The sequence below is a fragment of the Heliangelus exortis genome, chromosome 7 (genome assembly GCF_036169615.1).
Source record: "Heliangelus exortis chromosome 7, bHelExo1.hap1, whole genome shotgun sequence".
In the NCBI taxonomy this organism is placed as follows: Eukaryota; Metazoa; Chordata; class Aves; order Apodiformes; family Trochilidae; genus Heliangelus; species Heliangelus exortis.
In genome coordinates this window covers 1,824,865-1,852,514 of record NC_092428.1, presented here as the reverse complement: position 1 = coordinate 1,852,514, position 27,650 = coordinate 1,824,865, and the positions used below count along the sequence as shown (strand labels likewise).

General features: G+C 42.5%; 1 protein-coding gene and 1 long non-coding RNA gene across 2 annotated transcripts in view; one reads left to right on the top strand and one right to left on the bottom strand.

Moving 5' to 3' along the window:
- Positions 1 to 26,285, top strand: part of LOC139798117 (uncharacterized) — a 59,678-nt gene extending 33,393 nt beyond the window's left edge. Inside the window, exons 3-4 of the long non-coding RNA XR_011726734.1 lie at positions 1,361 to 1,462; positions 26,186 to 26,285. This is a non-coding gene — a long non-coding RNA (uncharacterized lncRNA). The remainder of the gene's footprint in view (positions 1 to 1,360; positions 1,463 to 26,185) is intronic.
- On the bottom strand, positions 45 to 8,364 carry PLAU (plasminogen activator, urokinase). The gene is made up of 11 exons (XM_071748238.1): positions 8,307 to 8,364; positions 6,753 to 6,864; positions 5,629 to 5,683; positions 5,340 to 5,444; positions 4,671 to 4,836; positions 4,262 to 4,347; positions 3,959 to 4,148; positions 3,460 to 3,611; positions 2,565 to 2,705; positions 1,840 to 1,988; positions 45 to 1,276 (listed from the first exon to the last, which is right to left on the bottom strand). The coding sequence occupies exons 2-11, from the start codon at positions 6,810 to 6,812 to the stop codon at positions 1,082 to 1,084; spliced, it is 1,299 nt and encodes a 432-aa protein (XP_071604339.1). The 5' UTR covers positions 6,813 to 6,864; positions 8,307 to 8,364; the 3' UTR covers positions 45 to 1,081.
- Positions 26,286 to 27,650: the final 1,365 nt, after the last annotated feature.

The window sequence follows — 27,650 nt, the reverse complement described above, 5'->3', positions numbered from 1 at the left end:
TTACTTTTTGCAAGCATTCCCTTTCCAAGAGAGGAGCAGACACATAAGAATAACAAGTGTTTTTAATATTTTACATCCATCATACAAACAATAAGTTAAATGCAGTAAAAATAATTAAATAAGGCTTGAGGTTCCAGCCCTCATACAAATATATCTACAAAATAAAGTTTAAAAATAAAACCAGCATAAGTTTTGAGGGGAAAAAAGTCATCTCCATGTAATATCAACTAAATGTATGGAAATGAAGTTCTGATTTGTCACATGCAGCATTCAGTGGGTGCTGACTCCTTAAACCCTCTCCTGGTTGCACAGGTGGATGTAGAGAGGTTGCACAATCAGACTTTGGAGGGGGACCCACACATCTTCAGATGTGACCTGGCTGTCCAGTCAGTTTCCCAGTTTGCCTTCCTGCAGCTCAGTTGTTGCTTTAAGTGGGATACATGGAGTCTGAAATGTTGTGACAGCCACAGGCACCACCCTAAAGCTTTAGCAACACCTCAGGGCTGCAGCAAGGAACCCTCTACACCAAGCACCTCCTCAGTCTAAGCACACTGAGGTCCTTCTTCACACCTGTAGTGACAATTTATGCTGATACTCTTTCTATCACTTTAATTCAAAGCCTGATCACCCTCTCAGCACTGGGCTGAAGAGGTTGGGTTGCTGGCACTTGAGTCTTAGTGTTGCTCAGTGTCACAAGGAAAGATTTTAGACTCAGGCCATGTATAAAATGGATATTTGAGTTTACATACATTGACACTTAGCCAGTACTTCCAGACGAAATGCTGGCTCCTAAATGAAGTGGACAGATAACTTGATATGCAAAGTTTCATGCATGGGAATTTTCATTTAAATGTTAAATATTTTAGCTTCCCATGGAGTGGTTTTCAGGTAAATCAGAGTAGTAAGATAATATATCGACCATCTCCCTGCCTCAGGCCCAGTGATGTGAGGGGCAGGCCACATGAGCATTTCAAAGGAAAGCCTCTCAAGACATCCAGGACTGCAGTCTCCTGGCATCAGTCAGAGCTTCAGCTTGTCCAGATGTAGTTAAAAAAAAAAAAAAAAAGAAAAAAAAAAAAGGTCACTTTGGTTCAGGCAGAAAGCGACTCTTGGCGATGACAGCGTTCATGTTGGAGTCAATCCAGTGGAGGTACTGAGTCACCCTGGTGTAAACACCAGGCTTGTATTGTTTTGCACAGCCATCTCCCCAGCTGACAATCCCATAGAGCATCATCCTGCCATTGTGCTCACACACCATGGGGCCACCGGAATCTCCCTGACAATGGAGAGAGAACACATGAGGATGTTTTCTGCAGGTGGAGCCTTCATAACCAGCAGCTTCTCTATTTTTTTTCTCTAGAGTAAAACAAGTCTTAACCACCAATCAGCTGAAGTTTTGACTTTTGTGGACACCCTATAGATGAAACGAAGCATCTGCTGTGACTTGAGCACAGCCTACAAGGTAAGGAGTTCTTTAGTTCCCTCCTGGCAGGGCACAGAGGGAATAAATAGATACCTGGTACACACCATTCCCTCCTAAGATAAAGAAGGTCGTACCCAACACACCCAGTTTTCATCACAGAATCAACTGTAAATAAGGCTTTAAGGAAAAAGAGTGGCTGACCCCAAAGAACAGTCTGGACAGGGGGTAACACCCAACTCTAGGTCCCAAATTTTTCCTTATGTTTGGCCACAGTATGGGTCAGCTACACTGGCTGACTAAATTCCTTCTATACAGAGAGACTCTTCTGATTTGCAGAATTACAAGATGCCACCAGCTGATCCAAATAGTGTTTATGCATTTAAAAGGGGTTAGAAGCTAAAACAAACCAGTTGTACCTTGCATGCATCAGTCATCCATGTGGGATCTCCAGCACAGACCATGTTGTCAGTCACCCTGATACTGTCATAGTATTCATATTTGCATTTTCTCTGTGATATTAAATTTACAGTGGCTGACATCAGTCGTGGAGCATAGTAAAAGTCATCTGCAAACAAAAGAGAATTTAGCTGTTTTCACCATCCAAGATACAAACAACAGAAAAGCCCCTGACACAAGTTTTCAGCAACCAAAAGAAATTACTATAACTACTTCAGTTCTGATTTTAGGCTTTCTTTCCATTTTAGGCAATATTTTTTTTACTTTTAATGTTAATGACAGTTTTAAGAGGAAAAACAAGTCTTTCAAATGTAAATTCTAAAGTTGTTTTTTTAGACAGAATTTGATTGCTTTGGGGGGAAGTTCTGCACAAATGCAACCCTTTGTTAATTCTTCAACACAGTTAACTTTTTTACTCCTCACTACAGCAGGAGTGAAAAAAAATTGCTGTTTTACATGTTGGCTAACTTTGTAGAGTTTTCAAGTGTGAGAAGCATCAGATGGGAAATGCCAGGGAAACTAGAGAAGGTGGTATCAAAGATCATTTATCAGATATGCACGTGGAGTTCCTTAAATAATAGAAAGGAATCTTGTTTAAATCCTTTGCTGGTCATGGTGTAAAAAACCCTCCAGTTTTTCCACACTGTGCAAACTACAACTTTGGAAAGAGGAATCTTTCACTTACAATAATCTTGTTTTCCATAGCCAGCTATTTCACACCGAGTGTTGTCTTGCAAGTGAAGGTTCCTCTCTGGCAAGCAGACTGTTCTGACATATTTGGATTCTACTGCACACTGTCCAGAAGTTGTTCTGATCCTTATCAAAGCTAAGAAATAAGTCAGAGAAGAGACAGTTAGCTTTGTAAAGCAAGGTTGATTTTTTTTTTTTTCCCCCTCAAATTCTCCAAGAGCAGGAGTATCAGTATTATTCCCTATTTGGGAATAATTGCAATTACATTTAGTAATGGTTAAGTGTGGTTCCTCTCACTGCTTTTCTGATAGCACTGGGTCATTATTTATGAACAAGATCCATTTCTCAGCACTAAAATAACAATATTGGCAAATGTTTCAACTTGAACTTTCTTCCTGGAAAAGGGGGCAATGGCTCAGGGAAGTTTGTTCCTGCAAGTGTATGTTCAGGTGCTTTAAAAGCTCTGCTTAGTTACTGGCTGAAGCTGCTGCCCTGCTGAAGAGGGAACAGCTCATACTCCAGTGCTGACTATAAGGGCTTCTGAAAGCTTTTAAGTCTTTTCCCTTTGCAGCAGGAATTTGGAATGCGTGGTAGGATTGTGTCAAGTGCAAGAGTGGCAAATCTGTTCTGCTCAAGCTGCAGAAACCTATCTCTGATTTTTTTTAATTTAGAGATGGCCTCGTGAAAGCCAGAAAGACTTATAAAAGTCTGGATTAATTCAGGATAACCTTCAGTTCATGTTGTACCTGCTAAGGTAGCTCTGAAGCACCTACCCCCTGTTTGCCTTCATCTCATCTCTGGTTCTACTTCTTTTGTAAGATATAAGCCACAATTATGTAGCCTTCAGCTATCCTCAGTGTTCAAAAGGCTCCTGTTAAGGTGACACTTACCAATGTCATTCTCATTGCCACCTGTGTCATCTGTAAAGCCAGGGTGAGAGATGATTTCATCAACCATGAATACTTGCTCCTTATCATCAGTAACATTCAGAAAGGACTTTCCAAGAAAGACTTTGTAGGCAGATTCTTTTTGTGGGTTTGACCTGAGTGAGAGTAAAGAGATTCATGAAGACTGCTGGTTTCTAAAAGTGAGGTTAACAGATCAGCTTTCCACAGGGAAAACAAGAAAAAATGTATTGCTCATCACTTTTCAGTATGAGTTTTAAGTTTTGGGGACAGCCAAGGTAAAATGAAATGCTGGTTCCAGTTTAGGCTAGAACTGTTTAAATTGCTTAATTCATCAAAATGTTCATATCTTGCTTGCCTGTCCTGCTCAATCAAAACCCCATTCTTGCTGGGGTGCATTTTGAAGGGTTGTTCAGTGGGCATCACCCAAAGAGAGCAATTCATGGAAGCTGCAGAGAGGAAGGATGTGGAACCATGAACTTACGGGTCGTGAAAGCAGTGTGCTGCTGTAAGCACCCAGCAAGGGTCAATCAGGCTCCCACCACACAGGAAATGGTCAATGCCCCTGATATTTTGGAAGATGCCAGCAATCCAAGGCTGAGACTCAACCTCTGCCTGGCTTCCACCAACAATCTTGAAGTACTTGCTGATGCTCCTCTGACCACATGCACCCCCTGTGGAAGAAGAAATTCTGTTCAAATGTTCTCCCATCTAAGCACCCCCCCTTGTGCTCTTTAGGGAAAAAAAAAAAAAAAATCAAATCAGTTGTCCTGAAATTGTTACTTACCACACTTCTCCATGCTGCAGGGTTTTTCTTGAAGCATGAATCCCTTTTTGGTGTAACACCAAGGCCTGCTCCTTCCATTTGGGTTCCTGGAAGATAAAGGAAGTGTTCATTTCATAAGACTACTTCAAAATGAAAGTGTATTTCAATTGTAACTGTCCTGAACAGGCCAAAAGTGGTCTCTTGCAAGACATGCCAGAGAAAATAATTAACAGGTGTCTGTCACTATTGCATACTGGGAATTTTGGAGTACAGTGAGAACTCTGGACACTTCAGAGAGTCCCATTCCAAATGTGTAGTCAAAATTCATCTCGGTAACATTATTTTTTTTTTTAATGTTTCCCCCCACTTGAGGCACTTCTGGGGCTGTGACAACAGAAGCCAACCCAGGGAGAGGGAAGCTTTTTCTCACCTGCAGTAGCTGTGTTTGCCCAGTCCCAGCTGCAATGCATTCTTTGAGTAAACATGGTAATGACCCCTCCTGATTACTGAGGGAAGGTCCCAGGGTAGGCATTCATCCTCTGTTGCCATTCCTCTGTAGTCCTCCCCATTCTCATTATAGCACATGCTTTTAGTGTCTGAAAAAAAAAGTGTTTGGTTAGTACAATGTTCTTGTTCAGAATTGTTGTGAGACAAAAATAATCTCTGTGGATCCTTCTAATGAGAAACAAGTTCATGCATGACACTATAAAGCAGATTATGGAGCTGACATTCTTACTCTGTTTGCTTTACATGAATTTTGAGCATCAAGTATCTATCTTATGCTTTAAAGCATGCATGTTGCTTATTTAATAGTTTCAGTGTAGTTCTCAATATAATAATTTTTTTCTGACTCTGAACACACAAAGTTCAATTTTTTTACCCCACACTAAAATATTTGTAAGGAGGCAGGGCCAAAAAAAAAAAAAATGCTGATTTTACAGCAATTTTTATCTGTTTCTCCTCACTTAGGTTATTAGCATAAACTGCTAAAGGATATCCAGTTGTGTGTGTTGTTAATACCCCCACTTGGCATTTCATATTCAGGATTTGCTTCTATTTTTAGACCTTTTCTTGGTTAGTGTTAAGGAAGATCCTCTACCTAGTTCACAGTAAATCCCAGTGTATCCTTCTGGGCACACACAGCGAGTAATTCCACTGAAGAGGTAATAAGAAATGCAGGTTCCTCCATTCAAACAGTGGCATTCTGCAAATAAAAGACATCACTAATTAGAAGCAAAGCCTTTTAGGAACACATTTGAATGATGAAGTAAGGTGAAACATAGTTACAAATGAAGTTTTAGGTGTTTAATTAAGTCTTCCTCTTGTATGAAGATAATTGCAGGATAACAAGGTCTTTTTAGGTTCAAGTAAAACAGGCAGATACTTACCCTTGTGATCTGGTGTGTGTTTATATGTCAGCTTGTAGTGCTTCTTGGAATAAAACTAAGGGAGGAGAAAAAAAGGATTGTAAAGAAACAGTTTCTTTTCTGTGGTTTGATTATCTCTGTTCCCTCCTGCAACGCTTCGGTTTTTTGCAGTAATTACCAGCTGAACCTGCTCTGTGGAATCTTGATCTGAATGAGAAGTGGGACTCTGCTTCAGCAAAGCAGAATGGGAAAGAAAAAAACAAACCCACACCTCAAGGGAAACCCCACCAAGTCCCCATTGCAGGTATTTCTGCTCTGAGGACCTGAGCAGCTCTCAGTGGTCACTGTCCCTAAAACAGGGAAAGGAACTTCTCCCTTTGGGCCACCAGGCAGTGCAGCAAAGGTGCACCTTTCTCCAGCTGCCTCTGTCATTTTGGGGACCTTGGTGCTTCATGTTTGTAATAAAAGCCAGGACATTTATACAGCAGTTGATTCTTGCCCTGTACCTCAGGTGCTGCCTCTGCTTTACAGGCTGGATATTTCTTTCTCCATAGAATTATATAAGATTAGAATTTTCGTGTACTTTTCCCAGAGCTTGGGGCTCAGATGGGGCTTGACCTGAACTAAAATAAGTAATAGTAACAGTATAAACCCAATGTTGGTGAATGGCTTAGCTAATAGATATTAACTGTCATACAAGTTGATAGTTAAAAATATTCAAATTCATATCTGCTGCTTTTTTTGCATCACACGTTCAAGTAGGGGAGAGGGAAATGTAATTAAGGTCTGGTATCCACCTCCCTGAAAGACCAGGGAGCTCTGTGTACTCAGTGTCCAGGTCTAAACTGCATTAAGAAGAACACAGAAAAGCTAGAGCTCTTGGTTACTGCCTGATGTCTGCACTATCTGAATGCTAGCAGACATCTTAGAGCAGAATCAGAATAAAAACCAAAGGCTCCAAAAACATGTTTCTTGGAGGTATATGTGCAGCAGATATATATATTGTGTATATATAAATGTACATGAAAAGGCAGCAAAAAAGAGAAATTCAAATCAAAAGCCTACTATACTATCCAAAGCAGAAGTATAATGAAAACCAGAAGTGATTCCAAGTTACCACCCCCCCCATTTATTTCAAAACTTACAGAATTGAGTCCCGTGACAAGTGTGCCCAGGGTTACTGTGAGGAAGATGAGGAACTTCATGTTGATAGTGAACTCCTCACTTAGCTCCTCTTCTATCTGTATTACTGTGGCTCTGAAAAGAAAAGAACAACTCGGGGTGATGTTGTACCTTGCAGAGTCAGCTTTTCTGCTTCTGTTGTCTTCAGTTTCAGAATGTCTCACAAAACAAGAAGAGCTAAGCAGGGTCTTGCTGTGGAATCATCTGCTTATTATTTCCATATATGAAATGAATTTTTTTATACATTTAGCAATAATTTTTTAAAGACTTAAATGAAGCAGAGGAAGGCAAACAGGAAAAATCCATACTCACTTTCTGCAGTGTGTACTAACACAGCCAAAAACTGGCAGATGTATTTAGTTGCTGTCCAGCTTAGCTGATTATTACTACCTTGCAGCAAAAGCACCCACTGAGCATGTTTAAGGTAGGAAAGAGAAAGCTTTTTTCATCACTTCTAGCTGCTGATTGCATCTTGTTGATACTAAGCACTTGCATAAGCCTGGCCACCTCACTGAGTGCCTCTGACCACTGCAAACTCTTGCAAGTCTGGTCGTGATGTTACCTCACTTATTTACAGGTTCAGAAAGGCTTGGGGCACATTTTCTCTCAATTCCTGATGCAGTTGGCTCTTCCAGCCAAGCACAGCAACCTTCCCAGCAGTGACTGTTTAAAAAACTTGTTTGTAAAAGCAATGGCAGGAGAGCACTATCATGTGTAGATCCATTATTTCTTTTTTTTCTGAATTGCAGTGCAAGTCATGGGATTTTTTTTTTTTTTTTTTTTTTTTTTTTTTTTTTTTTTTTTGTGTCCTCAGCTCTAGGAAGCTGGGTAATCAATTTTTAAAAGATTCCAGGGGCATCTTTGTGTCTGCATCAGGAAGCAGTGCAGCAGGAGAGGGCATGCAGACCCCAGCTGGCACTCCCCACTTTATCTTTCCACTGGGCTGCTTTTAGTTAGGTCCTGCAGCCTTGGATACCCTCTGGGCTTTGCAGGGCACCTTGTTCAGAAGAAACCCAGTGCAAGTGCTCTAAAGCCAGGAACAGGGGGATCAGAGATCAGTGACTTCAATTGCAAAGGAAAAAAAAAAAAAAAAAAACCCACAAAAAGCCCTGATGTGATGCAAACCAAAATGCTGCTGTCTCCACCCTTTGCTTCCAGGCAGGTTTCACAAGGCAAGGAAGCAAATCGTGCTCCAGGTACTCGGGCATGCATGAGTTTCCCCCGAAAACATTCTGAATTTTAGGATTATTTTCTGCGGGTTGGGTGGCTAGGCCAGCAAATCGCCTTTTCTCACCACCATCGGTTTCCCAGCCCCGTCCTGAGCCTCAGGAAGAGCAGGGACATCATCCCTGCTGTCCTGGAGCCCGCAGAACCCATCTTCCCCACCGCCGAACCCCTGCACCGGTGCGATTATTTCTTCTAATTATTATTATTATTATTAAAGAGCAATCCCTTGATCCTGCTTTGCTTTATGAAGCCGAAGGGTATTTTTGACCCTTCCGTGCTGATGGACTTACCAGTGCAGCAGCCGCGGTTGGAGGGCGACGATGCGGGTCGGACCGGGCCGGGTCCTATAAAGGGCGAGTCGGGGCGGAGCCGCCGCTGCTGCCGCCCCGGGGCGGGACCGGAGCCGGGACCGGGTCCTCCCGCCCCTTTCCCGGGACCTGCGGGCTCCTCGGTGCTTCCCTCGCAGCAAAAGCTGCCCGAGTGACTCAAAGGGGAAATTTTAAATTCAAGGTTTTAGTTTCGGGGGGCGTGGGGGGGGGGTGGTAGGGTGAGGTGCAGCAAACAAATGAGTTCGAGGGGTGTTAGGGGGCTTCTTGGGTCCCCCACCCCAGGCAGCAGTTTCTTTGAGCCATTTAAACTAAAAAAAAAAAAAAAAAATAATAATTAGAAATGTGAGTGACAGCATTAAGAAGAGGTGTTTGTGTGACTTAGATGTGAGCAAGCACGAGGCATTGTGTTCACAGGGTTCTACCCATAATGAGAGAAACACAAATGATTTATTCGTGAACAGAGGATTCCGTTGATTCAGGTGTGGGTTAAACACAGCCCGCTGGGAGGGGATATTGGGCCAGAATGTGTCCTGGAGGCACTGAATGGGATTGCAGAGCTGTCTCTGTCTGGGACACGGAGCATTTAGGGCAGGCAGGAGGTGTTCCTCACACCAGCTGCAGTCCAGGTGTGATGGGGCTGTGAGCTGACAGGTCTGTGCCCAGGGATCCAAGCCCATCAAACTAGAGAGGTTTTTCCTGGCCAAGTTAAATGGGATTTTTCACGTTCTGCTGTGCAGTGAATAACAGAAAAGCAGCACATGGTATTTGTGGGTTTATTCATAGGGTTTAAGTTCAGGTAATGCAGATGACTAAGCTGAGGCAGGCACCCGTAGGCTGTATAGCTGTTGAAGGACAGTTTCTTCAGAGGCCAGGTCAGAGCAGGAGCTGCCCTGAATTTCCCTCAAGAGGAATGTTTTCATAACTGGACAATTCAGAACCTAAGTAGACCACATTTCTGTGTTTGGCATCCAACTTAGCTCTCTTCTTGCCCTCCCCATCTTCTCTTGGTGTCGAGCCTGTGGTATAACCATACCAAACCTTGTTGGTTGGTTTTTTGAGGTTTTTCTTTTGTACTTGTCACTCCTATTCTGCGTTCCTTCCAGACCTTCAAGCTCAGAACAGACCTTGTGTCTGCTGAAAGCCCAGTGAATTCCTCTCTCTGAATAGCAGGAACTGAGTCCAGAGAAACAGCTCAACCTGGAAGTCCAACAATGAGCATCAACTCCTGAATTTCAGAAGAGTAATTTTTCTCTCTCTAGGGTGACTGGCTAGGTTCACACCACAAGCACCTAAATTATCTAATAAACAAGGCAGAAAAGCTCAAGGCAGGGACCCAATGGCACTCTTCACTTGAGAGGAGTGGCTGTGGAGTAAGCTTATCTGAAGGAGTAAATTCCAGGGGGAGAAAATAATCCAGATTTTAAAGCAGCCTAGAACATTTATTCACCTAAAGGCCTTCAATGCACTGGCCTTACCATCATTAAAGAGGAAATTGTGGTTTAATTTAGCAGGGAGAAAAGGTAAGGGACAAGTTGGTAGGGAGAGAAAGGCTCCTTGTGACTGGACAGCTCCTCTTCTTCATCTTCCGTGTTTCCAAGTAAGACCTTGGTTTTGGTGGTGTCCTCAAAATCCCTTTCTGGAGAAGCAGCCCTAGGGCAGAACCCATCTCTCTTACATCTGTTTGTCTCACATCTGTATGTAGTTCCTGAGAAGTACTGCAGAGCCATGAGCAGTGGTCTTCTCCTTGAGGCTTTGCCCAAACTGTAGGCGTTTCCTGTTGCTCATTTCTTCTCTAGAACCTGAAGGTTCACGCTCATCTCTTGGGTCCAAGAGCCAAACCTTTTGTTATCTTCCCTCTGGGACAAGATACAGTTCAAAAGTCCTTTTTCCTATCTTTTGTCACAAATTTAGATTTTATGAAATACTGTGTTACTTTATTCTCAATAATAAAATATATCTATAAGGCTATCAGGAGAAGTGACCCGGGCTGTGGTGTTGCTTTGTTTCAATCAGATGGTAACAGCTCCTGACTAAAAACTCTGCCCTGTTTGCAGTGCCTCTTTAGTGCCATCAAATTCCCATGGTCTGAGTTTCTACACTGAGATAGGTGAAAGAATTACAGTCAAATGATTGATTGAACTGAAACTGTGGCTTAGCAGAGAGATATCCAAGCCAACACCAAATGAATTTGCTTTGGTACTGTAAATAATCTCACAGCAAACAAGGCTGCATGAGCTCTATGAGCATGAAGTGACTCTTTGGGAAGCAGAAATGGATGAGATAATTTCCAGTGCCTGAGTTCACTGAGCTGGCTGCTGACTGGCACAATATGATCTGAAGTGACCCTGCAGCTGAAATAAACCCTTGGAGCCTTTTTATGTGTCCAGCCTTAAGGATGAAACCTTGGAAAAATTTGTTCTGGCATGACCTCTACCTGACCTTGAAACTGGACCTGCATGCACAGGGAAATGCACAGACCCAGAGAGTGAGAGGGGTGAAACAGGACCAGTTCTGCTACCAAGGGGCTTTTGGGAGCATCAGGATTTCTTTACTGCTGCATGTCTTAAGCTTAGAAGGGCCCTATTACAAGGCTTATGATCTCTCCAGAGTAAGGTGAGGAGATAGGAGAGGGGAAAATAAGGCCTTTGTAACTCAAAATCAAAATTGTTTGGGAAGAACTGTGAACAAAATGAAACACCTACTCAAAGACTCCCAGAACTTATGTGCTCAGTAGGTACTGATTAATGGCAAACCACAGGAATGAGGAGAGAAACTCTTGTACAGACCCATGAACAAGTTTGTGTGGGCAGGATGGAAGAAGGGAAGACTTCTGAAGAAAAGAGGTGCTACAGAAAGTGTATGGGCAAGCCTGTAGAAGACACTTCACTTCCTCAGTAGGAGTACAAGAAACACAGTTCAAAAAATTTAAAGTTCTCTCATTTACATACTCAGGGCTGTTAATAACAGGACTTTGCATGTTTCTCTTGCCTATACCTGGATTATAACACAGAGTAAAGAAAATATATACACCTCTTATGAGCTGCTCATGTGATCCAAGTCCATGAACCCCTTGTGGTCCTATAGCACTTCCCTCAGAGGTCAGATGCAGTGGGTCCAACCCTGAAGAGCTTGTAGGATCTGACCCCAGCCAGGCAGTTCTTGGTTTGCTGTGATTCTGTGATTTAGTTTGCAGTTGCTGATAAAAATCTTGCTGATTCTTTTGATTTATAGTTGAAGTGACTTGAATGTTTCAGATTAATTGGCTTGCCCGACTAGCAAATTTAGGCAAGATAACATTCCATTCCAGACAGATGAGGCCACTGACCCTATTGAAGAAACACAAGGTTTTTATCTCGTGGGGGTGTGCTGAAAGAGATGGGGAGGTTCATAGTGTTTTGCAGAAGCTGCTGGGCTGGAGCCATTTTGAGTTCCAGTGTCCATTTTCACAGCTAATGAGAAAGTATTCAAAACTAAAGAGAAATACCACCCAACACACCTTTGGGGAGCCCCAAAAGGATAGAATTCACAGAGTTAAGTAACCCTGAAAAAAAGTTTGTAAAAAAACTGCCAGAGAAGTGCTGTTCTATCAGGAGAACTTCCCTGACTGTGGTACCCTGAGACTCCAGGTTGGTTTTCTCAGTCAGGAACCCTCAGGAGCCTCCCAGAAATCTCCACACACTTGGAATTGCAACCTAGAAATCTGCCCTAATCCTGACCTCCTGGCTCTGTGAGCAGACACTGCTGCCAGCCCTTGCTGGAGCTGATGGGGCTCAGTGCAGGGTCAGCAGCCCCTTCCTCTGGAGGTACCTGGAGAGCCAGGGCTCAATCCTAAATCTGAACCTGAGGCTTTAGATTGCCTGAAGTCTGGTGCTTGTGTGGAGCACATTATGGGTTGTATCAAATATCAATAAATATCAGAATTCTGTCTGCTTTCCCAGCATGCTTCCTATAAAATAGAATCATCCACCAGGCCTCACTGCTCAGGGAATAGGGAATATTAAGATGGGGAAGTGTAAATATTCATGTGAGCAGTTAAGTGTACCTGAACCTGGGGCTTCTCGCATGAGAGAGCAGGGGTGAGCTTCACATTCAGTGTTTAATTAGTGATTAAGAGTACAAAAGCTAATAAAACACCTAGATCCTTTTGACATGACTCCTCATCTGGGTTTTTTTTTTTTCTAAAAGAGCTTGTCACTGAATTAGGTAGCCCCAGTTAAAGGTATAGAATATAAATATAGCTTTGTGTACTGGAAAGCAGCTTCAAAAGCCAACAATATTGGATTAAATTTTGAATTATGGCAGAAGGGATTTCAGGGCAGTCATAAAATACAAGTTTGAGAGATTTTCCAGGATAGTTATTTTGGAATATTCTAGCTTCAACTTCGAAGAAAACATAATCACCTCTCCAGTAACAGATTTTACATTCTCCTTTTGATATTAGCCAAGGTAATTTTTTCATCAGTTTACTGCTAACTCTGGAGATAGTAGGGGGTATGACTGAGCAAACCAATAGACTTTTAAATGTGAACTGAGAGATTCCAAATGTTACATTATCACCCTTCATAAAGTTAAAAATATACAGCTTGCTCTTTAATCTTATTTGCTCAAATTACAGCTTAACTGTGTCCCAGGAATTTCCAGAATAGCTGATTTGAAGTTAAATGTGATTCATCAAAATTTTTCTACTTTAATGACTCTTGATTACTTGTCAGTTGTTTGTGGTTGGAATTTGAAGCAAGTGGTGATCTCATTTCCTTTAGGTATAGTTCAGCTACCCAGGTTTCTTTGCTTATTTAAAGTTTTGTTCCTTTTCCTTGCAGCCTACTGTTTTTCTCTTATCTGTGTTATTGGGATGGGTGACAGCAGCAGTGTTGGAGGATCAGACTCCTTGGGGGTGCTCTTGTTGACAGCACTTGTTGCTTTGCAAGCAGAGGAGTAGGCAGCCTTTATCTCTGAAGGAAGTTGGTGTAATCAGTAGCAAGGAAAAACCAACCACAGTTGGCTCAGCTGTTTTGTTGCACTTGGATTGAACGTGGTTGGAGTTTTAAAACAATCTCATCCCCCTCAAGGACACTTTTGTTGGGTACTCCAGCTGGATTCTTCCAAGTGACTTACTACAAGTTTACTCTTGGTACAGTCTGAGCACCTGTGAAACCCCCATCACATCACTGGGTGGGAAGCAGCTGCTTGGTGAATGTTTTATGTATACAAAGTTTTGATGTTTTGGTGAGCTGTCCGGATATGGGTATTTTTTTAACAGCAATGATAACATCTGAGGATTTCTTCATCAGCTTGAAGTGCACCTGCTTTGAGGCTGTGTTTTGTATCTGGTTTAGCATTTATGAAAATCCACTGATTATGAAAATCTCCAACCTCTGGTGTTTGTTGAAGCTGTTCACCTGAGGAAAAAGCAGAAACTAGTTTGAGCTACACATGTTGCATCCAGATACTCAATGGCTTAAAATTATGTTTGTGTTTCTGTCTCAGCCTCTCTTTAGTTTCTAGTTTCTGGTAGTACTTGGGGATACCCAGAAAAAAGTCTGGAAGTAGAAGGCAGAAAGCAGGTATGAAGTTTTTTTAGGGATGAAGCTGTGCATCTTTTGGTAATCCTATATTCTTACTGTGGATGTTTTTCAAGGGAATCCCGTGCCTGCTGTTTCCTGACCTGTAGCAGCCCACTGAAGTCAAACACTGGAAATCTACAGAAACAGCTGTCTGGGGCTGTTGTTTCTGCAGTGTGTCAGTCACTCAGATTCACATTCCCCAGGAAAACCAACAAACTGAGAGGGTGCCAGCTGGCCGAGGTCTGGACCAAAAAGATTTGCTAAAAGCTGGGAGGAAAAAAAAAAAGCAGCAGATATTGGGGGATGAGTTCTGTATCCCAGTGCTGCTGGATCCAGGGGAGCTGCATCCCCTGACCCCCTGTGCAGTACAGCCCAGGTGAGAACATTGGCACTGCTGGGCACTGCTCACCTCCAGGAGAGGATGCCTGGGAAGACCATTTCAGGTTCCACTCTTTCTCCTCTGTCTTTGGTTTTCCTACTCAAGAGAGGAAGAAAAATGCTTAAGGTAACATAATCCCTACCTGGAGGGGAGGAATAGGTGACTTTATAGGCTGCCCTAATAGCACATCGGGTGTCTTAATGGAGAGACAGTTAATTATTGCTGCTCTCATAGGGTGTGACCTCTGCCAGCTCTCATCAGCTTGGCCTGAGGGGAGGAAAGAGCATGATGTGCAGGTCTGGCACCTCTCAGGTAGAAGCCAGGGGTGCAGGATCTGTGCCAGGGAGGTCTCTGCCCAGAAAGTAGCAGCTGAGCTGAGTCTGTTCCTTGTTGATCCCTGGAGATGCAGATCCCTTGCAGCTGTGGCACAGGATTGTGCTGCAGGATTGTTTTGACTGTAGTTATTCAGGTACCATGATGCTGGTATAAATAACCAGTATAAATTTCTAAAGCACTCATTATCTAAGTTAATACAAGATACAGAAAAATAACTCTGCAATCACAAAATGAATGACACTGCTCCTGGGCTGTTCTGTAGAGTACTGAAAACGCTCTGAAAAAAAAGCACCCCAGTGGATTTCCAGCTAAAGGAAAAGGATACAAAATGCAGAAAGGGGAGTGCAGGGAGTCCCTGGGGCTGTGCTGCCCAGTGGGCAGGCAGGGTCTCCATACAATTGCAGGTGATGAGCTGCTGAACAGTTCAGAGAAAAAGAGTTTTAAGGAGAAAAAAAAAAAAAGAAGTTGCTTCCTGGGTACTGCTGGACAACAGCATTTTTCCTGCATAAGCTCATAAAGAAACTGTGCTTAGAAGAAAGGGGAAACAGAATTAACTTGTGTACTCTAATAATAGTGTGTATCTCGGGTGCTCTAATAATAGTACTTATCTTTTCTCCCCCTCCCACTCCTTCGGATGTTTTGGCTGCAGTCTTCTTCTTTTTTTTTTTTTCATTTTTGTTTTCTAGTTAGCTTCCTGTAACCTGTTTCTAGTACAGACACTGGGCTACTTTTCCTATTTTTTGTTTGCTGATTGTTGTTAAAGTTTATAGAGTTTAAGTAAATACAACTGTAAAGAAGTCCTGTTTGCTCCCCAGCAGGAACACCTATCCTGTCTGTGGCAGCTGCAGCTTTTACTGATGGACAAAGAGGACAAAAAAGTGAAAAAAAAATAAAATATTACAGCACCTTCTCATATGTGACAAGCACAACAGAAAAAGAAACTTTAAAAAATACTTTTTGCTTGCAAAATGGGCCTTTTTTCATCCTTGTGTGAAGTCTTCCAGAGGAATATTCTGGCATGTAGTGACCTATTGTCAGTACTGCCAAAGGTGTTCCTGCCAGAAAGCAGAATTCCTTGTTTTCTGTCTCCCTCCACTGTCTCCATGGCTGCTTCTTGGCAATACTGACTACTTGTGGCATTCTGTGATTTTGGTTAGAACTGCTGATGTTTTATTTCTTCTGAAATGTTTGTGGGTTTTTGAGCAAAGTATCTCCAGAGATGCAACAAAACCTCCCTCGCTGGGAGTTTTTGGAACAGCCTTGGGGTGCACAGGTCATGAGGTGCTCTGAGAGTGGAGACAAAGTAGGTTTGGTTTGTCAGTGAAGAACAGATTATCCAGGATCACTTGATCAAAGGGAATTCCAAGAGAGGCCTTTGCAGGAGCTTTTCTGAGTGCAGCCAGAAAAAAAAAGAAAAAAAAAAAAATGGAATTGCATTTTTCAAGGCTTCTGGCAGGCTGAAAAGTTGCATTGCTTTTAATGATAGAGAAAGAAAGTGGAGGACACTGGTTCTGCACCCAAAAGGACCAGGAAAGATGGAGCTATAATTGAGTTGAGTTTGATCATGTGAAAGGTCTTGCAAAAGGTGATAGAGTGAAATGTGTGGATTTACCCTCTGACAGAGTAGGGGTGTAACATCACCCTGATAGAGATGGCAAATTAATTTGTGCTTCCAAGTGAGACACAAAATGAGGAGAAAAAGGGACCCAAAAGTCAAGGCAAGAAGTGAGAAGATTGCAAAGAGAGGCAGTGGAGGAGAGAGCTGTGGAACGTGGACAGTGAAGCATAAAGGGAGCTCCCAAGCCCAGGAAAATGAGGACAGAGCTCTGCTTCTGCACAGCCCTGGTGAGAGCATCTCCCACTCCATGCAAAGGACAGAAGAAGATTGGAGAAAACCTGAGCTGGAGTTAGATGTGTGCTTGGGGAGCTCTGAAGTCATCAGTGTGTGGAGGAGCTACAAGCAGTGGGATATTGGGAAGGTAAGTCAGGCTGTAGGAAAGGACTGGATTTTCCCTCCCAGCACCTGGTGATGAGCATTCATCTTGCAGTCCAATAGGAAAGCTTTTGCCAGGCTTTGTGAATCCCCCTGGGACACATGGAAATTTCTGTGTAACACAGTTCATTATATGGAACTACTCCTGTGAGTAAGCATTACTCAGGGGGAGTAAGGAACGTCAGGACAAATCCTAGGCTACTGTACTATGCTGCACTGAATATTACCTAAAACTACCTTATGCTGCACTTAATATTATTTAAAATATTTAATATTATTTAAAACTAGCTTAGGGAGATACTGGCCTTCTGTTTGTTTCAGTGGGATAGATCTTGGTACTAAAAAAACCTCAATCAGCCTCAAACTCTCTTCCAAACCACACATCCCTAAGCTCAGTTAGCCCCTAAGATGTTTATACTGGTGTAACAGTGATCAGCTTTTGGCTTATAATAACTCCTCATTTATAACTCCTCACACTGTTTCTACCCACAAAATGATAGAAGAAACCCACTGCAGAACATGTGGAACAACTTTTCCTTGTTACTGTCTCTTGGGCCTCATAGATCTCCCATTTCTCTCTGTGCAGGGCCTCATTCTTATCAGGAAAAGGTGAAGAATGATTCCTGGCCACTCTCTTCACTATAAAAGCTAGAAATTAATGCCCTCTTTTTTTTTAATATTTCCATGCCTGAAAGTGATATGTGTGGAAATCAGGCTCATAAGAGTGATGATATTCAAGCTAAATTCCAACAAAGGCAATGTAGGCTACTGGGTCACTCACATGCTTCAGAGAGTTTTAGGTGATTAATGCTATCCCTCTGCCTTTCCTTCTTACCCTCTGTGATTCATACTGAAAAAGGAATTTATCTTGTCTTTGGCAGTCTGGTGATCTATTAGTAGGTGATTCCACACTGGTGTTCAGTGCCAGGCAGAGGTGTTTGCTTTGATCCTCAGAGCATGTCACTAAATAATGAGATAATATCTGAAAGTGAGATTTATTAAAATGACACTGCTGGTTTTGCAGCTCCCAGTCCTGGAGCTCAATAATTTGGCAACCTTGGACCTCTGTGTTTCTCCACAAGGCCTTCTATAGGCATGGTTGGCATTTTCCCCCTAGTCTGCTCAGTACTGAGAAGACTGACTTCTCAAAAATAAATGAGAAAAAGCAGAAAAAGAGGAAAGACAAAATCATTTCAGGAACATAAGGAAACCACCGTGTGAGCATGTGACATTCAAATCTGTGTGAGCATAAACATCAAGGATTATGACTTTAAACAGTTTCTGTAAATAACTTAAGGCTAGATACAAAGTCAAACTTGGCCTTAAGTATCTTTAAAAAGCTATCAGAATACAAAATCTCTGACTAATATGTAGGCATACAACAAATACATATCTGCAAATATTTCAAAAGGCTGAAGAAACAATATAAACTATATATATAGGAACTATGTTTTGGTTAATAATAAACAGGACTTTTTCCAGAAATTTAATATAAAGTGAAAATAACATCCGGGGTGATTTTCATGTTACAAGTGGATTTCTTCAGGTGTTAAATGGAGCAAAGCTATTAGGGCCAGGAGCTGTGACTCAGCAGGAGCTCTGAGGAACCCTTGATGTGACAGCTGAACCCTGACATGAGGTTTACCAAAGCAATAGGAACACTTCTTCAAGGAGTCTCTAGGAAGAGAAGGATCCAGGAAGCTCAGTGGCTGGAAGTCACCATCACCTTTTCATTTTACTTCCTAATGGAAGTGTTGCTTCTAAGCAGGGGATTGACAATAGGAGGGTGTCCTTATCTGATACTCCCAAAGATTTTTTTCTAATCCCCAATAATGTACTTAGAAGCTGAAGTTTTGAGTGTATTAGGAATATTTTGAATGCTGTGGATCTCTTTGGGCTGCCTGTATAAGGTAACATTGATACCCCCAGCAATGTGCCTTACACATCTGCAGCCTCACTTGGGTCATCTGAGAATTTCTGATTTGAATTTTCAAGTTTCCTTGTGGTTCTTTTCAGGCACAGGATGAGAGGTCAGTGCTGTTACTCTGCCAGAAGCTGTCCCAGCTCCTTGTAGATGAACCTTAAGAAGGAAATTTGAACATGTGAGCAGTTCAAGCTAAGCTCATATTCTTGTTTTCTTATACTATCCCTCTCCTTTGGGACAAACTTTTTCAGACACCTGGTTGATTGAGTCTCCAGACTAATCAAATCTTTGGTGACTCTGACTGTAAAGTGATTTACTGCTCCCTGCCAGTGACAGCAGACACTTGATGGGAAATATTGGCTTGCTTGGCAGCCATGTCAGTAGCCAAATGTATTTGAAGCAAGCTCTCAAACAAGAACAGCTACAGCTGGGCTAGCAATGAGAAATCTGAACAGAAGCATCCATTGCTCCTGCTTACAGCTCTTTTTCATCCATGTTCCTAGTGTTTGACAAACAGTTTTACAAGCACAACTTGCCTAAGCCTTGGCTAGTGGAAATGATAGCAGGGCAGTCACAAAGCTGTAGGAGGTGCTTGTGCTTGGCTGGGCTGCAGAAGCAGTGGGTAGTGCTGGCATGCAAGGGTGACCTCATGAAAAACTTGCTGATTCCTCACTAGGAATTCAACATTTGGTTACTGGCAGCCAGCAGTCTGTCACCAAGAGGGAGAGAGCACTTTCTTTTGCATAGCATAAGGACAAGGATATTATTGAGCAGAGGCTTTGCAATGAATTTATGAGCTGAGATGATGTGTGTGCACATGAAATGAAATGTCTAACTTCTGATAATAACACCATGTGAAATTCCCCTAAACCTAAATGTGTCATATTGCAGTTACCTAAGAGTTGCTGCTTTTATTTTTTGTCTGTTTCTAGAAGTGTTGTACAGCCTAAGATGCAGAAATCCAACTTTATCAGGAAGTTTCAGCCACTGTGACTTCCTGGCAAGGAAAAATCATCCTCTTAAAGATGCCCATCCTCTTGTATGGAGTCCTTTCCAGGGCCATTGAGGAAGAGCACAAAGCAGGATGAGCTTAAGGAGAGACATGATTTCTGGGGGTTTTTTGAGGTTGTTTTTTTTTTTATTTGAAAAAACTTATTTTGTCTTTCTAACAAAAATGAATATCATGTAACAGATACAAAATGCTGCTGCATTTGGATAACCTCACCCAAAGCCTGTGGGATAGAACAGTGTATTTTGTTGAACATACATATTCTGTATGTTCTGCCACTTGTTGCCTTCAGTTGTGAGGCTGATTCTCAGCTCTCCAGCCCAGCACTCCTAGGAAACACTCCAGGGAGCAGCAGTCCCTCAGGAAGTGGTATCCATGATTCAGCCAGGGGCACCTTGCCCACTGAGTCAGTGTTGAGCCAATGTCCACATGGATTTTGAAACAGGGGCATAGAAAACTCAAGCCCTGGCTCTTCGTGACCATTGGGAAACTCATTGAACTATTGAGGAGAGCAGGGATATTAACCACAACATCCCAGATTCCAGACAGGGGAAATTATTTTCCCCCACTTCCTTCTCAGGAAGAATTATTCTTCTCCTTTCCTCTAAGCTTGTGCTTTGTCTCTGTGCTTAGCTGGTCACCATCCTCTGGGTATTTTGGAAGGGTCACAACTCAGGTGTGCAGCCTGGCTTTCTGTGGGCACTGCTGGCAGTGCCAGGCTTGACACCTGCAGTTTTTTGCAGTCCCATGGCTTTGTCCCACTTGGAGGTTCTCCATCAGCAAGGCTCAGTCCCTCTCAGCTAGCTGAGCTTTTTCAGCTCATTCCATTTTACAACTGAAGGGATGCACCCAGGCATTTGCAGTAAATTTCCTTGTGGCCCAGCAGATGTGCAGAGTGATTCAGAAAAGCCTTTTCTAAACAAAGTCATAATTTATGGATAGGAATTGAATAAACATCAGCAAAGTTCAAACTGAAGATACTCCACATGGGTTTCACATGACCAGTACATTGTTGTTCTCTACTCCAGGTTTTCTGGTGGTTTTTTTTTAATTTTTTTATTAATCCTTTTATTATATATATAAAAAAAAAATTCCAATTTACAATTTAAGAAAACTAAGTCCTCAAAGCATCTATCTAATGCCTTTCACCCACACACTCATTTATGTGAAGGTTTGTGGCAGCAACTTTTGGTACCTCAATTTCCAAAGTAGTGCCAGAAGCTGTTATGAAGGAAGGAACACCTTCCAACCTGTCCAACAAGCAGTGTAGGTGTTGTGATCATGCATATTGTTGATGATATTGTTCTTGGGACTGTAAATATTCTTCATGTTTAGTTGCCCACAGGAATTTTTTTAATCATTTTCCTGATTTTGGTATATTGTAATTATGGAATGTCTACCTATATTTGAGTTAATTTTAGAGAAATTTTAGTAGGACTCTTGGTAACACTTGCTTGGCACCTGCTAGCACTATTGGTAAAGAGCTACATATAAATTGTTAGAAAGTTGTAGCAGGAAGATGTGTTTTGGACCATTTAGTTAACTGCTGCATTCTGAATGTGGGGGTTGACTGAGTTCTGGAGTAACAGAAAATCCTAAATGTTAGGTGGCTCATTTAGTAGGTGGATGTGGGTGGAGTTTGTCCACATGTGAGTACCTCCAGTAATGCTGAGAGGGGTTTACACATGAGCTGTATCATCCTAGCAAGCAGGTGTGGCTCATCAAGGGTGATGCAGAACCTTCCACAGCAGAGAAAGGCACCTAAGCATCTAAAATTCAGTCCCTGGGTGCAGTTGTACCAATTCTGAGTATGTGCTAGAACTGGGCTTGTAGGTCCATGCCCCTTTGCTCTTAAAAGAGTAAATAATTCCACCAGAGGGGAACAAGGTGTTGCTCAATATGAGAAACAGTGGCAAGAATTCACTCTGAAATGTGACCAAGAAGTTCTCCTGGTGCCATATAAAGAACACATTGATCACACACAACGTACCAGTTAATCCTGATCTTTCCCTTTCCCTTATCTTTCCTCCACCCTCCAGAATAAAATTTTCCACTTTTATCCTGAAGGAAGTGAGGGATCCTGGATGCTCCCCCAGGAGAGAAAGCTGGAGGAAGGGCTGGGTCACTTAGTCAAAGCAAAGGGGAGGAGAAGGAAATGGTCAGTGAAAAAAATAAGGTTCTAAATACAGGGCTTTGGACTAAAAGTGTGGTGAAACCCTTGAAAGAAATGAGGAAAGGGGATTATACAGGGAAAGCAATGTAGAATGCCACTTCTTGCTGTGTGTTGAACCAGAAATGCCAATCATTGCCATTCCTGGTGTCCCCTCACCCTCCCATCTGCCCCCCCCAGCAGCCACTCTGTCCTGGGGCTCACCAGAGCCTTGTGATCAGAATCCTCCCTGATGCTTTCATCTGTCACATCCTGCCTGCTGCCCCACCCCTCTCTGGGGCTTTTCTCTCCCTCTCAGATGGGATTTAGGCTCTTGACATTCTGCCAGTTTCAAAACCACACACCAACAAAAGAAACCAATCATCTCGTATCCAGTTACCATGTTGGTGAACATCGTGTGTGTATTAGTGTCTGTTTATTTAAAAAAAGCAAAAGAATGTTGGTCTTTCTCCTGAGTAAGCACACACTAATGCATTTCATGGTAGCCCATCCCAAGTTAAGTAGTTTTTCACCTGATTTTTCAACCGTTGCTTGGTTTATGTGTTGCTTTTAAGGTATTTCTTCAACCAGCACGTTTTCTGCTCATATTTTTGTTGAACAATGACAGAAGCCAATCAGAAGCTGTTGTTCAGCCGTGCCGTGGGGTTGCAGGTGTAGTGCTTGCACTTTGCAATGTTGGAAAGACTTAGTGCAGAAAAAAATTAATATTTCTTAAAACTTTTAACAGCTCTTCAGTCAGAAACACTGATATTTTGTAGCTGCAGTGCCATGGTGTGGAAGCTCAGACTGCAGATGATTTGTTGGGTTGGTGGCAAGAGCTGTGGGATCCCAGGCACCAGAGTCCCCCTGCAAGCACTCTGACTTCTCAACAGGTTCTGCTCTTAGGCATTGGCAAAAGAGAACTGAAAATAAAAAAATATTAACACTGTTATTTTGAGATTTTGTAACTTGACTACATCTCCCCCAGCCTTTGGAGAGCTGGGAAGATGAAGCAGTTACTGATTCCAAGTGATGGGGATGTAGCTGAAGTCTTACTGGGAAGGTCTTACACAGCCAAGTAACTGGGCAGCTGAAACCCCTTTTAACTTTATCTGTAAGGAGATTTTTTTACAGAGCATCAGTGAGAAATCCTTGAGCAGACAAAGGGCATTGTCCTTCCTGTACTAAACCTGGCTCACAAGTAGGATTTGTTGCCACTTCCTGCACTCTGCTATTTCTGAACCTCGTGGGATCATGACCAGGCAAACTTGGTGTGTATCTGATTTAAGAAATGAAAGGACAGGCCTTTTTCCTCCTGTCGTGCAGGTTGAAGATAAAAATGCCTAAGAGGGGGCTTTTTTACAGCTTGAGAATTGGAGCATGTGTCAGTGCTCATGGGCTGTGAGTGTTCATTGAGTTTTGCAAGGAAATGAGTGGCTGCCACCACTCCTTGCTCTCTGCTTACATTACTCTCACACAACTCATTTGCTTACAGGGGAGATCTTTGCTTTATGCAGCCTGATCAGCAAGCAAAATTAGATTTTGTCTTGCCTAAATGTAAGAGTTTCAGCCAGGACACACACAGCTCTGTGGGATGAAGATTAAGAGGGACTGAGGGTCAAATATTGAGGAGAAGCATGTCTTTTGCCCTTCTGGGTATATTGGGGCAACTTCCCCATATCTCTCAGATACATAAACAAGAACAGCATGTTTAGGGGCAGCAGGAAGTTTGTCTCTTTCACTTCTTGGGAAAGAACTTTTATTTCTTTCCTGTAGCAAAGCTCTGCTAGCAGATTCTTCCCCAGTGAGTTTACCCTGCTGAGGAACAATTGTCAGCTCATTCTCTGTAAGCAGCTCAGTGAGGTGGTTTGCAGGTCCAGGATAACATCATTACATTTCCCCATGAAATATTTTTCTGAAGTGTGTGGCAGTGAGCGTGGTCACCAGAGGCAGACTGTCATCCATGTGACTTCTCATCTAGCTGAAGATGCTTTTATGGGAGCATCTTACCCCACTCTGCCTCACACATTTATTTGCCTTCTTATCTATAAGTGCAGGGGGAAAGGAAACTTTTCCAAGGTCAGGGTGGAAAGCAGGACAGACACCTGCCTTCTACTCTTGTGCTTGAGTTTTAAGCCAGGGGTTTCCCAAACTGGCTCCTAAAGAGTTCCTAAAACACTCTATTATTTAGTACAGCTCCTCTTTCTGGTTTGGTCCAGGTCCTCTTTCTGTTATTTCCAGTTGCCTCAAAACTTTGGACACCTAGCAGTGTGGAAATATACAAAGCAGCCAAAATGGAAAACAAAGCTCAACCACCTCCCTTCCACCTCAGACTTCAGGGGAGAAGAAAGGGAATTTTCAGGGCCACTGGGTGTATACACCCATCAGCAATGATCAGGAGAACCACAGACAGCAAAGATGAGGAACTTAAGTTTTCTTGAATCTGATGGAAAAAAGCAAATCTTTAGCATCACAGACATTTGTTCTTATCACTTACTACACTTTCCTAACACTTTTTTGAGTTCCTCTGAGCTGCCAGAGGGGACATGGTTGTGAATGAGCTTTGTGTGTGATGGCAGCTCTGAAAGGGAGTGTGGGACAAGCTCCTTACTGAGGTGTGATTCACTCCATCAGGACATTCCCAGAGAGTTTGGAATCCTTGGATTGTCCATCTTTCATGGATAACAAGTCAAGTAATTCAGAATTATTTATATTAGAAGTTAAGGCAAGTTCATTGCCTCTAATGGAACTTTATAAGTATTTACTTCCTTTTCATGGGCCATGTTTTAAAATAAAATGTCAGTAACAAAAGTCCAATTTTTATTCTTTTTCTCTGTTTTCTCTAACTTGGCAGAATTGAGCTCTCTTTCCAGGTTCCATTTTGAAATACAAACATCCAGTGTCTAAACTTGGGATCAAAGAGTTTGAGCTTAGAAGAACTAGAAGGTGCCAGACATCAGTTGTGGAGGTTTCAGGGAATTTTTGCAGTGTGAATTTCTCAGGAAAATGTCCTGGGTGTTCTCACTGCTGATTTGCAGCATTTCAGAACTGAGCATCCTGCTGCCTGACCTTGCATGGACATTTGGTCACACACATTGGAACCCATTCTGTGTAAACAAGAGGGGGCTGTTTGGTTTGTAAAGATTTATAAAGTATGATAAGAAAACTCCAGAGAATTGGAATAAATTCCCTGTGGAGTTCAAAGTCATTGTTGGCTTATCTTGTAATCTAGAACTGATACAAGAAGTACAGCTGTAAACAGATTAAATTAATTAAGATCTTGGTTAAAAAGGGAAGGGAAGATTTGAGATGGCTTTTTCTATATTTTTTAAATAGTAGAAAACAAAAAAACTTTAAAATCTTTAATTAGGAGCGGAATAACCAAAGTAACTCTTTAAATATAGGAAGATTGAGGCAGGTATCCTCTTAAATATTGTGAAAAACATTGAAGCAGGCAGGTTTTGGACACATAGCTGTCATGCACCATGCCCAGTTGTTGCTAGATGTGACACATTAAGACCCATTGCTGTTTTACAGCAGAACCTGGAAAGATCCAACTAGCAGTAAATGTTCATTCCAGGGGCTGGCAGTGGTTTGTTTGCCTCAACATGAACTCCCTGCAAACTGCACCTGAGATTTTCTGTTTGCAGTGACCAAGATGGGAAGCAGAGAGTGGGACCCTCACCCAAACCTCTACTGCACAGGCACCCAAGTTACAACCAGTTCCAAATTGCTTTTTTTGGGGAGCTGCATCACTGCCTCAAATCTATAGAGCATGTTTTGTTGATCCCCTGTTCCCCAGCTCCATTTTTATGCCAGGGCTTGCAAACAGATCCCCTGAGCAGCACTGCCCTGCTCTCTGCTCAGTGCCAACCCAGTGACTCACTGACCCAGCTCCCAGGTATGAAGGTGGTGGGGCAGGTTCCAGCCTAAAGCACGTGTATTTCCTTGTCCTCCAGAACTTCTGGATCTCAGTCCTGAAATCAGTCAAGCTCTCCATGCTCCTGCCCTCCTGCTTGCTGAGCTACACGTAGCATGTTGGGGAGCCTTGTCACAAAGTGGCTTTTGTTGACTTTAAGAGTTCAGGAAGCTCCTCATTCATTCAGTCACCTGGAAGAGGGAAAGCAAGGCAGTATGAGCAAAGCAGCTGAGTGATGGAGGGCTATGAATTAGTCATGTTTTTTGTAGAATGTCATATTTACAGTAGGATGTGTTCTTAAGATAGGTGTCTGTGGGTGCTGTTCTTGGTGAAATGTATGTGAAAGGTGCTGATGACTTCTCCATTTTACCTCCTCTCCTAGGGAGTGTTGTCTTGCTCTATTCAACTCTTTTCCCCAATTATCTCATTGTGGGCAATCTTCCTGCACAGGCTGGAGTCTTCTCCCACAAAGATACCTTTGTACAGTCACAGCAAACACCATTACCCCAGCTCCTCTTTCTCCTGCTCCTCCCATCTCTCATGGCTTTTGTTCCCTCCACCCTGCAGATGGTTTGCTGCTCGTGACAGTCCTGTGGTTGGTTGGAGAGATGCCAGGCAGACCAGAAAAGCAAACATCAGCAATATCACCTCGTGTGTCTCCACAAGGATGGGGCAGAAGGTAAGGAGGGTGTCTTAGAATTCTTGCCTGGCTGTACTTTAAATGCTGTTGATCTGGGCACCTGTCTGAGCCACCAGTTCAATCTTACTACAAGAGTGAGGGAATCCCAACTTGCAAGCCTAGCAGGCCTGTTTTAGTAAGACCAAGTCATTATCCTCTATACAATTATTAAAGAATTGCAGGTTGGTTTTTGATTTTTTAAAAAAGCACAACAGTTTGGTACAGATAAGGTTTCATATGTGTCTTGCTTTCCACCTGTGCCTGAGCATTTCTGTCTGGTGAGAATTCTGCAGACAGTAGCCAGTGCAGCTCTGTACAATAGGCATGGTTTCTATCTATGCTGGTTTATAATATACATACGGTTTATATGCTGCAGTACAAGTTAGAGCTCAGAAGTGGGAGAAATTGCTCACAAGGGCTAAAAATTCCAAGCACCAAAGTTTTTTGCCGTAGTTCCCAGTCTTCAGATAGCATTTCCAGTGAGAAACCAGTATCAGACAGACTAAAGAAACCCTTTGTATTTTCCACAGTCTCAAATTATTTAATGGACTCAACTGAAAACTGTGATTCTATCAACAACTTCCCTTTAGCTCCAACCAGTGCTATTTACAAATTCCTGCTTGCTGTTGGGCCAAGCCATAGCCCAGGGCTGTGCACTCATGACAGCTGTCAGTAACGTTGAGAAGACACTGGGGCATTACCAGATTTTGTGCTTGTCATGCTCTGTGTTAAAAGCAAACTCTTCAGGGCACTCCAAGAGGAGAGCAGCATTGCATTTTTGTTACTAATGCATGAAGCAACTTGAAAATTTTCTAGAAAAATGGTAAACATCTTCCAGTATGATGAGGTAGCTCGGCATCAGACTCGTCACTGGACTGACCATTTATTGACGAATTGTGACTCAAAATTTGTCCCTAGCTACACCCTCAGACTTACCCTGATGTCACAGTGTGACCTTAGCACTGTTGTATTCCTGGCTCCCAGTAATGCAGTTAGGAAATGGGAAGCTGGTGGTGGGTCTGGTGTGCTACCTCGAGAGAATCATTAGCTGTGATAGGAAGGCTCTGATTAGAAGAATATAATTAAGAGGAGGGAGCAGCACAAACTGCCACAACCACCAAACAGCTTCCTGTGATGCTTTTGGTCAACGGGGGCTCCATTTTAAAAATTTTTTTTCCTGTAGAAAAGACAGCCAACTCTTTTCAGCCCCTTGAGATTCCCTGGGAGGAAAGTCATCCAAGTGTCAGGCTGGATTCCCGTCAATCCATCGAAAATTTCTACCACTAAAAAATGACAACTAGAAGTAGTGTTTTATGTGACTTTCTCATGCAGCAAAAATTAAAGCATTTGAAT

Excerpts from the sequence above, each read along its gene's own strand:
- PLAU (XM_071748238.1), bottom strand. The coding sequence starts at position 6,812 with ATGAAGTTCCTCATCTTCCTCACAGTAACCCTGGGCACACTTGTCACG. Across the intron at positions 1,989-2,564 it reads CTATGGAAAACAAGATTATT|ATGACTTTTACTATGCTCCA; the intron begins GTAAGTGAAAGA and ends TTTTGTTTGCAG. Across the intron at positions 1,277-1,839 it reads GGATGACTGATGCATGCAAG|GGAGATTCCGGTGGCCCCAT; the intron begins GTACAACTGGTT and ends CTCCATTGTCAG.